The 13,831-nt window shown below is 41.7% G+C and overlaps 1 protein-coding gene across 8 annotated transcripts in view; it reads right to left on the bottom strand.

The window, feature by feature from the left end:
- LOC135512532 (suppression of tumorigenicity 18 protein-like) overlaps positions 1 to 10,110 on the bottom strand; it is a 63,197-nt gene extending 53,087 nt beyond the window's left edge. For all 8 annotated transcript variants that reach the window (XM_064934655.1, XM_064934662.1, XM_064934672.1 and 5 more), the window contains exons 1-2: positions 10,072 to 10,110; positions 8,907 to 9,063 (exon numbers count right to left, since the gene is read on the bottom strand). In XM_064934655.1, the coding sequence (XP_064790727.1) occupies positions 8,907 to 9,063; positions 10,072 to 10,110 (196 nt within the window). The remainder of the gene's footprint in view (positions 1 to 8,906; positions 9,064 to 10,071) is intronic.
- Positions 10,111 to 13,831: the final 3,721 nt, after the last annotated feature.

Genomic DNA, 13,831 nt, shown 5'->3' with positions numbered 1-13,831 from the left:
GTGTCCATAGGAAGGGCTTAAAGGAGAACACCATATCAGCAAGACATGTGTTTGCAAAAGAAGGCAACAGTATTAATAACTTGTCTCATACTAGTTCCTTTAATGTAAAGTACTGTATGTGTTACTATAAGAGATTGCTTCCATGGATGGTTGCCCAATGGGCAAGGGTATCTCACTCAGCAGCTCTCTAGTTTAACATGGTGCATTTTGGGGACAGACGTTTACAGTCAATTCATGTCCAATGATAAACCACAGAAGAGACAATTAGTCATGTATATTATATAGTGATACTTGTCTTATGGCTGAACTGCATGTTGGTTCTGTAACATCCCTGGCAACATACATTTTGAGCTGACCACTAAACTCATACAGAGGAAACCTATGCCACACAAGCAGACAAAGACTTACATCACTTTGTTTTACAGTTAATACGATCAGGGGGCAGTGTTTGTGCATTTGCTATCTTCGGAAAATGCCAGCAAAGGCGCTAAGTAAACCCATTTTACAAGACTCCCTCACAAGGACACAGTGCCAGTATCGGGATACAATTTCACACAGAAACCATGGCTCAGTCACATAACCTAAGCCAACAAGCTCTCACAGTCTCACTGCAGAATTAGATGTTCATCCACATTTTTCCAAAGACCAAATTTCAAAGTTGCTCCAAACATAACATTTGGAAGTGTTTTGGACACCCTACTCTGTATCGTTCCATTTTGCCAAACGTCAAATTTTGAAGCTGCTGCTCAGTATTGTTCAATTTCTCCAAAAGTTTTGAATTTAAAAACGCCCACACGAATAGAAATGCACATTTTTCAGCTGAAAGACGATGGCCGGAGCTTACCCATAGTACCATTTGATAATCAAAGTCCTGGAGCCAAAACAGCAAGACATGTGTCACTGTCCCAATACTTTTGGAGCTCACTGTATTTGAAGTGCCAAATTCGAATGTGTGACTTCGAATGTTTTCGTGACTCTTACATGCTGACCACAACGCCTGCGTTGCGTGCGCAAGCTTTGCAAAATAAATGTACACACACATGTTATTCAATCATTGCACCCACACGTCTGCGCAGCCAGGCAATAAAATAGAACTAGGTTCTAAACTCAGCAAAAAAAGAAACAGCCCTTTTTCAGGACCCTGTCTTTCAAAGATAATTTGTAAAAATCCAAATAACTTCACAAATCATCATTGTAAAGGGTTTAAACACTGTTTCCCATGCTTGTTCTATGAACCATAAACAATTAATGAACATGCACCTGTGGAACGGTCGTTATGAAACTAACAGCTTACAGACGGTAGGCAATTAAGGTCACAGTTATGAAAACTTAGGACACAAAAGAGACCTTTCTACTGACTCTGAAAAACACCAAAAGAAAGATGCCCAGGGTCCCTGCTCATCTGCGTGAACGTGCCTTAGGCATGCTGCAAGGAGGCATGAGGATTGCAGAGGTGGCCAGGGCAATAAATTGCAATGTCCGTATCGTGAGACGCCTAAGACAGCGCTACAAGGAGACAGGACGGACAGCTGATCGTCCTCGCAGTGGCAGAGCACGTGTAACAACACCTGCACAGTATCGGTACATCTGAACATCACACCTGCGGGACAGGTACAGGATGGCAACAACAACTGCCTGAGTTACACCAGGAACGCACAATCCCTCCATCAGTGCTCAGACTGTCCGCAATAGGCTGAGAGAGGCTGGACTGAGGGCTTGTAGGCCTGTTGTAAGGCAGGTCCTCACCAGACATCACCGGCAACACATTTGCCTATGGGCACAAACCCACCGTTGCTGGACCAGACAGGACTGGCAAAAAGTGCTCATCAATGACAAGTCGCGGTTTAGTCTCACCAGGGGTGATAGTCAGATTCGGGTTTCTCGTCGAAGGAATGGGTGTTACACTGAGGCCTGTAATCTGGAGCGGGATCGATTTGGAGGTGGAGGGTCCGTCATGGCCTGGGGCGGTGTGTCACATTATCATTGGACTGAGCTTGATGTCATCCTCCCTCAAGTGGTACCCTTCCTGCAGGCTCATCCTGTCATGACTCTCCAGCCTGACAATGCCACCAGCCATACTGCTCGTTCTGTGAGTGATTTCCTGCAAGACGGGAATGTCAGTGTTCTGCCATGGCCAGCCAAGAGCCCGGATCTCAATCCCATTGAGCACGTCTGGGACCTGTTGGATCGGAGGGCGAAGGCTAGGACCATTCCTCCCAGAAATGTCTGGGAACTTGCAGGCACCTTGGAGGAAGAGCGGTGTAACATCTCACAGCAAGAACTGCAAATCTGGTGCAGTCCATGATGAGATACACTGCAGTGCTTAAAGCAGATACCGACTGTTACTTTTGATTTTGACCCCCCCCCCCCCCCTGTTCAGGGACACATTATTACATTTCTGTTAGTCACATGTCTGTGGAACTTGTAAAGTTTGTCTCACTTGTTGAATCTTATGTTCATACAAATATTTACACGTCAAGTTTGCTGAAAAGAAACGCAGTTGACAGTGAGAGGATGTTACTTTTTTTGCTGAGTTTATTTTTGAAGCTTGACGTGCTGCAAGTCCCACCTCTCCCATCTCCTCATTGGTTTGTAGGAGCATATACCCACGTGGTTGATTGAAAGATGAACTGAGGTCGACACTCCAGTCCAGTTGGTGGTGGTAATGCATCTTAAAAAGTTGGTTGCAAACCGCCATATAAAGTCCAAAGAAGAAGAGGCCTGAAGGAGAGATTATGAGAAACCTGCATGTCCTGATCGCATCTGGTGTGGGTTGACAAAATCAACATGCGCGAATGGTGTTGTCAGCATGTTACAGGTATTTTCCTATGAGATATGCATTTTCTTTTCAGCCTTCGTTTCATTTCAGGGCTGGATTTATTTAAAATGTTACAACCACCAGCATGGCATGTTAATTAAATCAGAAACACCTGCTGCAAAGTTCTTCCTAATCATGAGTTGTCTGAGAGCCAAATAGCTTTTCTCTGTAGCCTACACTTGGGTTTCCATTCAACAAAACAGTCAGTCGAAATCAAATCAAATTTTATTTGTCACATACACATGGTTAGCAGATGTTAATGCGAGTGTAGCGAAATGCTTGTGCTTCTAGTTCCGACAATGCAGTAATAACCAACAAGTAATCTAACTAACAATTCCAAAACTACTGTCTTATACACAGTGTAAGGGGATAAAGAATATGTACATAAAGATATATGAATGAGTGATGGTACAGAGCAGCATAGGCAAGATACAGTAGATGGTATTGAGTACAGTATACATATGAGATGAGTATGTAAACAAAGTGGCATAGTTAAAGTGGCTAGTGATACATGTATTACATAAGGATGCAGTCGATGATATAGAGTACAGTATATACGTATGCATATGAGATGGATAATGTAGGGTATGTAAACATTATAGTAGGTAGTATTGTTTAAAGTGGCTAGTGATATATTTTACATAATTTCCCCTCAATTCCCATTATTAAAGTGGCTGGAGTTGAGTCAGTGTGTTGGCAGCAGCCACTCAATGTTCGTGGTTGCTGTTTAACAGTCTGATGGCCTTGAGATAGAAGCTGTTTTTCAGTCTCTCGGTCCCAGCTTTGATGCACCTGTACTGACCTCTCCTTCTGGGTGATAGCGGGGTGTACAGGCAGTGGCTCGGGTGGTTGTTGTCCTTGATGATCTTTATGGCCTTCCTGTAACATCGGGTGGTGAAGGTGTCCTGGAGGGCAGGTAGTTTGCCCCCGGTGATGCGTTGTGCAGACCTCACTACCCTCTGGAGAGCCTTACGGTTGTGGGCGGAGCAGTTGCCGTACCAGGCGGTGATACAGCCCGCCAGGATGCTCTCGATTGTGCATCTGTAGAAGTTTGTGAGTGCTTTTGGTGACAAGCCGAATTTCTTCAGCCTCCTGAGGTTGAAGATGCGCTGCTGCGCCTTCTTCACGATGCTGTCTGTGTGAGTGGACCAATTCAGTATGTCTGTGATGTGTATGCCGAGGAACTTAAAACTCATTACCCTCTCCACTACTGTTCCATCGATGTGGATAGGGGGGTGTACCCTCTGCTGTTTCCTGAAGTCCACAATCATCTCCTTAGTTTTGTTGATGTTGAGTGTGAGGTTATTTTCCTGACACCACACTCAGAGGGCCTTCACCTCCTCCCTGTAGGCCGTCTCGTCGTTGTTGGTAATCAAGCCTACCACTGTTGTGTCGTCCGCAAACTTGATGATTGAGTTGGAGGCGTGTGTGGCCACGCAGTCGTGGGTGAACAGGGAGCACAGGAGAGGGCTCAGAACGCACCCTTGTGGGGCGGAGATGTTGTTGCCTAACCTCACCACCTGGGGGCGGCCCGTCAGGAAGTCCAGTACCCAGTTGCACAGGGCGGGGTCGAGACCCAGGGTCTCGAGCTTGATTGGCTATAGCGTACAAATTTATGAGAACTAAAATGAGCTTTTACTTCTTAATTTAATGTTAGGCTAAGGTTAGCAGTGTGGTTAAAGTTAGGGTAAATGTGAGAGATTTAAAATGCAATTTTAAGAAGAGAAAAAGTAAAAAATAGATGGGGTTTGTGACTTTGTGGCTGTGTTAACTAGTGACGACCCTACACAGTGACGACCCAACCCTGCTTTTCCATTAAGATAGAGGGTGCAAACTAATGTTCTTGCAGCTCCCCTTTTTTTAACCAGCAAATAATCATAATCCTTTAGATACTTTAAGATTTTCAAATTGTATAGCTAGTCTGCATAAAATAAAATAAAATAGATGACCATTTTATATTTATAAATGTTTGCTAAATCTAGCTTGTTATCTTTTCGTGTCTTCATGGTCATTGTTTGGCTGGAAGCAGGTTGAGCATGGAGTGGGCATTTTAGTACAGCTGTAGCAGTCAACAGGCAATAACAAGCTATAGGAGATTAATTCATTCATGTTTTAACCTATTTTTTCTGGAATTTGTTTTTCAGTATAAACCTGCTCTCCGCCACCAATACAAGGAGATGATCGAGGGTGAACAAGCAACACTTTACGTATTTTGTCTTCAATCCACTGGGATTGAACACGCAGCATTCTGACCCAGAGTTATGGGCCATATCCTCCAGCCATATACACCACCCAAGCCTACTTGACCGTAATAGCTCTCACCGTTTCCCCTACTGACAGTTTTGAAGGCATTTCCCGACATCATAAGGAAATGGATAGACATCCAATATTCAAAATTAATCTTGAATGATCTCCCTGACCTCAACAGGCTTAGGAAGAATGGAGCACCAAAGTATTGCGCTTTCTCCATTTCCCTCATGTTTTATTTTTATCAGCAGACAAATGGCTGATTTCAGGTTTCAACAAGAAAGAGAAATCTAAACTAATTACTGCTGACCTTAGAGATTAGGGTACATATTGTAGGCTACATAGTTACGGCTCTGTGAGTTTGTGGGAATGGGAGACACCACCAGTGTGTACCTGGCATTCTGCATTATAGCCTGACAACAATCCTCCTTTATAATTACACTGAGCACACAGTAATTCAGGGTTGGAGCTGGGTTAGGAACACAGCATGTCATTTGTGGTGGTTGGTTATACAGAAAATATGCTAGAGGTGCAGATGTTTAATGCTGCCTTTGATGCTATTAATAGAGTTCACACTAGAAGGTATGGAAATGTTTCTAGTACAGAGGAGCCATATATCCCTTTCCAGAAACTGAATTTGAAAGAGGCATATGCACAGATAGATACATGTTTTTACTATGATGAAAGCTTATGATATCTTTTAAAGTTAGCTATTTACTGTAAGGTTGGAATTATGTGAGAGTAACAAAATGAGTATTGGTAAAGGCATGACAAAACCTATTCCCCCTCAGGAGACTGAAAAGATTTGGCATGGGTCCTCAGATCCTCAAAAGGTTCTACAGCTGCACCATCGAGAGGATCCTGACTGGTTGCATCACTGCCTGGTATGGCAACTGCACGGCCTCCGACCGCAAGGCGCTACAGAGGGTAGTGCGAACGGCCCAGCACATCACTGGGGCAAAGCTTCCTGCCATCCAGGACCTCTATACCAGGCAGTGTCAGAGGAAGGCCCTAAAAATTGTCAGACTCCATCCACCCTAGTCATAGACTGTTCTCTCTGCTTCCGCATGGCAACAGTAGCGGAGCGCCAAATGTAGGTCTAAAAGGCTTCTAAACAACTTCTATCCGCACATCATCTATGCATAGTCACTTTAACTCTACCTCCACGTACATACTACCTCAACTAACCGGTGCCCCCCCGTACATTGACTCTGTACCAGCACCCCCCTGTATGTATGTATATATATATATATATATATTTTTACTGCTGCTCTTTAATTACTTGTTACTTTTATCTCTTATCCATATTTTTTGAAACCCCTGTTGGTTAGGGGCTCGTAAATAAGCATTTCACTGTAAAGGTCTACACCTGTGCATGTGACTAATACAATTTGATTTGATCTGCCCTTTGCAAATATTTGGTGCCAACAGTGTATGCTGATAAGCCAAATACATGTTACTGTAATCGTAGACAAAATAGAGTTACATCAATTAAGGATGGAAAGTCAGACCCTACAGTACCAATAAAAAGGCCTGTTAATCTTTATGTAACACTGGATTGCCATCCTGCACACTAATTCAATTTCAATGCAGATCATCAATTATTACATTGAATGTAAACGAGTTATCCAAATGCTTCTGTATGTTTTACGTTTTTCAAGTTTCAAGATGCATTCTTTATTAGTCGTATGTGCAGGATAGACATGGTATACACTATCCAACAAAAAGCTTACTTGCAGTAAGTTATAATAAAATATCAAAATACGAACATAAAGTAAATGGCTAAGAAGAATAGAATATGCATTTTTGCATAAGTATAGTAAAGGAAGGCACAATTTATATAATAAACAAAAATAGAAATGCAACATGTATAGTGTTGGTCCCATGTTTCATGAGCTGAACTAAAAGATCCCAGACATGTTCCATATGCACAAAAATGTTATTTCTTTCAAATGTTTGTTTACATTCCTGTTAATGACCATTTCTCCTATGCCAACATAATCCATCCACCTGACAGGTGGAGCATATCAAGAAGCTGTTTTAACAGCATGATCATTACACAGGTGCACCTTGTGCTGGTGGCAATAAAAGGCTACTCTAAAATGTGCAGTTTTGTCATTCAACACAATGACACAGATGTCTCAGGTTTTGAGGGAGCGAGCAATTGGCATGCTGACTGCAGGAATGTCCACCAGAGCTGTTGCCAGAGACTTGAATGTTTATTTCTCTACCATAAGCCGCTTACAACATTGTTTTAGAGAATTTAGCGGTACGTCCAACGGGCCTCAAAACCGCAGAAGCACGCGTAACTACGCCAGCCCAAGACCTCCACATCTGGCTTCTTCACCTGCGGGATGGTCTGAAATGAGCCACCCGGACAGCTGATGAAACTGTGGGTTTGCATGACCGAAACATTTCTGAACAAACTGTCAGAAACTGTCTCAGGGTGCTCGTCATACTCACCAGGGTACTGACCTGACTGCAGTTCAGCGTCTTAACCGACTTCAGTTGGCAAATGCCTACCTTCGATGGCCACTGGCATGCTGGAGAAGTGTGCTCTTCATGGATGAATCCCAGTGTCAACTGTTCCGGGCAAATGGCAGACAGCGTGTATGGCATTGTGTGGGCAAGCAGTTTGCTGATGTCAACGTTGTGAACAGAGAGCCCCATGGTAGGGTTATGGTATGGGCAGGCATAAGCCACAGACAACAAACACAATTGCATTTAATCAATGGTAATTTGAATGCACAGAGATACCGTGACGAGATCCAGAGGCCCATTGTCGTGCCATTCATCTGCTGCCATCACCTCATGTTTCAGCATGATAATACACGGCCCCATGTCACAAGGATCTGTACACAATTACTGGAAGCTGAAAATGTCCAAGTTCTTCCATGGCCTGCATATTCACCAGACATGTCACCGATTGAGCATGTTTGGGATGCTCTGGATCGACATGTACGACAGCGTTCCAGTTCCCGCCAATATCCAGAAACGTAACACAGCCATTGAAGAGGAGTGAGATAACATTCCACAGGCCACAATCAACATCCTGATCAACTCTACGCGAAGGAGATGTGTCGCACTGCATGAGGCAAATGGAGGTCACACCAGATACTGACTGGTTTTCTGATCCACAGCGCCACTTGTTTTTAAGGTATCTGTGACCAACAGATACATATCTCTATTTCCAGTCTTATGAAATACATACATTAGGGTCTAATGAATACATTTAAATTGACTGATTTCCTTATATGAACTGCAACTCTTTGAAAAATCTTTGAAATCATTGCATGTTGAGTTTATATTTGTAAGTGTAGTACAATATTTAGTGGGGATAAACGTAAACTAAAAGTAAAGTTTTGCCACATAGAGAAGTCAGATTGTAGGTACATTAGCATGTGAAAAGAATAAACAGGAGCATTCACAGTTACACACTCCACCTGGCCGCTCACCAATGTCCTTGTCAGAAGTCCACCCACTGCACTGGCTTACACTGAAAGACCTCCTGGGGACTGCGGTGACCATTCACTGGGTTCTCTCTCAGTCCCATGCACCTGTGACTGTTTTTGTGTTAGCTATTTTTTGCTTTGTCTTTTTCCTGGCAGAGTGGTATCATTGGAGACACACTTTCCCTCAAAAGGAATTCTCCTGCCCAACAATGTGGTTTGTTTGTTTGTTTGTTCACTGGCTGGAAAGAGCAGGCTAGCTGGAGAGTCAAATGAAAAACAATGTTGCTAGTAATAATTAAAATGGCCACAAGAAAAATGAGCCGAGAGACATAGGCCTATGACTATTTGAAATAAGGTAGAGGCACTTTTCCTCCATGTTGGTTCCTTACCTTTTCGCAGGGACTCACAGGTGCAGCTGGAAAGGTTCTCCTTGCTCTCCTCGGACGACTCATCCGGCTTCTCCATGGTCCTGGACCTTTGAGAGCTGCTTTTCCATATTCCAAAGGACTTTGCCACAATTGCTTTGTCTGCTCCTTTCATTGTTTCCTGTAAAACACATTTACAGCATGACTTCCCAGGTTTATCCCTCTTGTGAGTTATGTGCCCCCTTTTCTGGCTCTCGATAAACCTGTGCTCATCTTTCCCCATGCCCAAAGTAAGAGAGAATTAGGGCATTGGGCATTGTGTGCATATCTTAAGCTTTCCAGAAAATGGCCCGATTGCCCTGGCATATTTTCTTTAGAGCACTTGAATATTGTTTCTTTGCTTGACATTTTGCATCTATGTGTGCAGAGCAGAGCATCATTGCCTGAATAAAACTGCTATAAAACAATACTTCAAAAAGTAAACAGTAGATATGCAAAAACTGCACATGATTTCAAATTTAATCCAACTTAAAGGAAATTTTAAAAAGCACATTATGCCCTAATTGAGTGCTGTACAGTCCACAAATACTATTACAAGGCCGATCAGGATTAGCGGTGGAACGTACCTAGTTATCTATCCCTGGGTGCCAAGACAGCTAGCAGTGGGCAACTCAATTTCAAAAGCTGGCAAATCCAGTTGTCTCTTAAATACAGAAAGTACTTAAATCCAGAGCTAACACAAGAAAAAGACGGATAAAGGGTGCTCTGCATATCACGGCAAAAGCTTGTGCACTTTTCAGAATCACTGGCTAGGTTAAACAAATATGCTAAATAGAGATCAAACCAATCCTTTGATCTGCAGCCTAGTTTCCAGAGGAATGGTTTGGCTGTTGTTGTAAATAACTTGTAGAAATCTGTACAATTTGCCTTCAGGTAATATCAAAAGGGCCAGGGATTCATAGGCAAATACCTTGTTAGAAAATAGATCAGATAAAAAAAAGCATATAAATATTTTAACTACATAGCTTATACTCACTGTACCATCATTTGTATGCATTATATTCTGAGGGTTATATGATGATTGTAGGCTACTGTACACAACTGTAGTAGATATATTTGAGAAGTGGCTGACTACGGAATTAGAATCTAGTTCTATCTAGTATTGGGGAGGTAAACAAATCTCTCCTACCTCCAGCATCCCAGTCCAGTCAAACACAGTGTCAAACATTGTTTCCAAACTTGATACAAGAGAGGCTGGAAGAATTAGAATGCAGATAGCTATGCAACTTGCTGACTAACTTTGCCCCTCTGTTTTGATCGAGCACACAAAGAAAAACGCTGTCCATTCAAAGCAGACAGCATAACTCTTTTCAGAGATGGGGGACCATGAACAAACAAGGCCATGTCCTGAGCTGTGGCCAGCCATTAGCCACTCTCCCTCCCTTCAGCAGAGCATAGTTCGGCGAGGGCCACTGGGTCTGGGACCGGCTGACACCACACTCAACAGGCCAACAGTGCAACTTCTGTTGCAAAGAATCTTCCCTCCCTCCCAATTTGAACAGACAGTGAGCTTTTCAGTTTAGCAGCTGGCTTTAACACTTTACCTCTGCTCCTCATTCTTCTTTTTGGGGACACAGCCATGTTTGTCCTGTAGTCTCTCTATGAGTTGTGGTGGTCACTTGGAAAATAGCTGTAACAAATAAAGAAACAGGATGGATAAATTGTATCAACACATTGATTTCCGTAGCTACCTCTGGTGGTGTTCAGAAGTAGTATAGTTAGCTTTGTAAAGTTGTAGCTCATGTCACAAAAACATATTGAAGATTACAAATTAACAAGTTATATTTTCACTTCTTATAGTTAAAAAAAGTCTTGATAAAACATTCTTTCTTTTTTATAATGACAGCTGCGACTATTAATCGTAGTATAAGCTATTTTAAAATAGTTTTCACAATGCAAATTGTTTAGAATAATAACAATAATAAAAGGTCTTTTATAAGATACGTTCACTGCTAAAATTGACGTCCACGATATTTTATGTAAAAAATATATATATCCAGGACTCCGCAAATAGTGGTTCTTTTGACGGAGATTTGGTGGTCCCTGGAACGGTTGCGAAAGGTTGTAAACCAGTTCAACTTTGGGACGGCAGGTAGCTTAGTGGTTAGAGCGTTGGGCCAGCAGGTTGCTGGATCGAATCCCCGAGCTGACAAGATAAAACAAAACTAAATTAAACTGCCATTCTGTCCCGGCCAGTGTACAAGGCACGTAACCCACTATTCCCCGGTAGGACATCATTGTAAATAAGAATTTGTTCTTAACTGACTTGCCTAGTTACATTTTCTTCTTTAGAAATGCCTAGTCGATTTCTGATGGTCTCCGCCTACTGTGACTGTTTGGAGGGAACTTCTCTGACCTGTGCCACCTCCTAAAACACCCCACAATGCTTATAGCTCATACTGTTAAAGTATGAGGTTAAGGAATTTAAGAGGCATAACTGTATGTGGATGTAGAGGTCTTCAGCCACTGGAAAGACACTATCAAGTAACACGTCAGTGTTAAACTGAACTAAAAAGCCTAGAACTTCTGTTGACATCATTTTTAGAGTCTACAATACATCTTCTATTGACGTCATATTTAGTCTACAATACATCTTCTATTGACATCATACAGTGCCTTGCGAAAGTATTCGGCCCCCTTGAACTTTGCGACCTTTTGCCACATTTCAGGCTTCAAAAATAAAGATATAAAACTGTATTTGTTTGTAAAGAATCAACAACAAGTGGGACACAATCATGAAGTGGAACGACATTTATTGGATATTTCAAACTTTTTTAACAAATCAAAAACTGAAAATTGGGCGTGCTAAATTATTCAGCCCCTTTACTTTCAGTGCAGCAAACTCTCTCCAGAAGTTCAGTGAGGATCTCTGAATGATCCAATGTTGACCAAAATGACTAATGATGATAAATACAATCCACCTGTGTGTAATCAAGTCTCCGTATAAATGCACCTGCACTGTGATCGTCTCAGAGGTCCGTTAAAAGCGCAGAGAGCCTCATGAAGAACAAGGAACACACCAGGCAGGTCCGAGATACTGTTGTGAAGAAGTTTAAAGTCAGATTTGGATACAAAAAGATTTCCCAAGCTTTAAACATCCCAAGGAGCACTGTGCAAGCGATAATATTGAAATGGAAGGAGTATCAGACCACTGCAAATCTACCAAGACCTGGCCGTCCCTCTAAACTTTCAGCTCATACAAGGAGAAGACTGATCAGAGATGCAGCCAAGAGGCCCATGATCACTCTGGACGAACTGCAGAGATCTACAGATGAGGTGGGAGACTCTGTCCATAGGACAACAATCAGTCGTATATTGCACAAATCTGGCATTTATGGAAGAGTGGCAAGAAGAAAGCCATTTCTTAAAGATATCCATAAAAAGTGTTGTTTAAAGTTTGCCACAAGCCACCTGGGAGACACACCAAACATGTGGAAGAAGGTGCTCTGGTCAGATGAAACCAAAATTGAACTTTTTGGCAACAATGCAAAACGTTATGTTTGGCGTAAAAGCAACACAGCTCATCACCCTGAACACACCATCCCCACTGTCAAACATGGTGGTGGCAGCATCATGGTTTGGGCCTGCTTTTCTTCAGCAGGGACAGGGAAGATGGTTAAAAGTGATGGGAAGATGGATGGAGCCAAATACAGGACCATTCTGGAAGAAAACCTGATGGAGTCTGCAAAAGACCTGAGACTGGGACGGAGATTTGTCTCCCAACAAGACAATGATCCAAAACATAAAGCAAAATCTACAATGGAATGGTTCAAAAATAAACATATCCAGGTGTTAGAATGGCCAAGTCAAAGTCCAGACCTGAATCCAATCGAGAATCTGTGGAACGAACTGAAAACTGCTGTTCACAAATGCTCTCCATCCAACCTCACTGAGCTCGAGCTGTTTTGCAAGGAGGAATGGGAAAAAATTTCAGTCTCTCGATGTGCAAAACTGATAGAGACATACCCCAAGCGGCTTACAGCTGTAATCGCAGCAAAATGTGGCGCTACAAAGTATTTACTTAAGGGGGCCAAATACTTTCGCAAGGCACTGTATTTAGTCTACAATACATCTTCTATTGACATCATATTTAGTCTACAATACATCTTCTATTAACATCATATTTAGTCTACAATATATATTTTATTGACATCATATTTAGTCTACAATATATATTTTATTGACATCATATTTAGTCTACAATACATCTTCTATTGACATCATATTTAGTCTACAATACATCTTTTATTGACATCATATTTAGTCTACAATACATCTTTTATTGACATATTTAGAGTCTACAATACTTCTTCTATTGACATCATATTTAGTCTACAGTACATATTCTATTTACATCATATTTAGAGTCTACAATACATCTTCTGTAGACATATTTAGAATCTACAATACATCTTCTATTGACATCATATTTAGAGTCTACAATACATCTTCTGTAGACATCATATTTAGAGTCTACAATGCATCTTCTGTAGACATATTTAGAGTCTACAATACATATTCTGTTGACATCATATTTAGAGTCTACAATGCATCTTCTGTAGACATATTTAGAGTCTACAATACATATTCTGTCGACATCATATTTAGAGTCTACAATACATCTTCTGTAGACATCATATTTAGAGTCTACAATGCATCTTCTGTAGACATCATATTTAGAGTCTACAATACATCTTCTGTAGACATATATAGAGTCTACAATACATCTTCTGTAGACATCATATTTAGAGTCTACAATACATCTTCTGTAGACATATTTAGAGTCTACAATACATCTTCTGTAGACATCATATTTAGAGTCTACAATACATCTTCTGTAGACATATTTAGAGTCTACAATACATCTTCTGTAGACATATCACAGTGGA

This window comes from Oncorhynchus masou, chromosome 3 (assembly GCF_036934945.1).
Source record: "Oncorhynchus masou masou isolate Uvic2021 chromosome 3, UVic_Omas_1.1, whole genome shotgun sequence".
Classification (NCBI taxonomy): domain Eukaryota; kingdom Metazoa; phylum Chordata; class Actinopteri; order Salmoniformes; family Salmonidae; genus Oncorhynchus; species Oncorhynchus masou.
The sequence above is the reverse complement of the archived record's forward strand: the minus strand, read 5'-3'. Positions and strand labels throughout refer to the sequence as shown.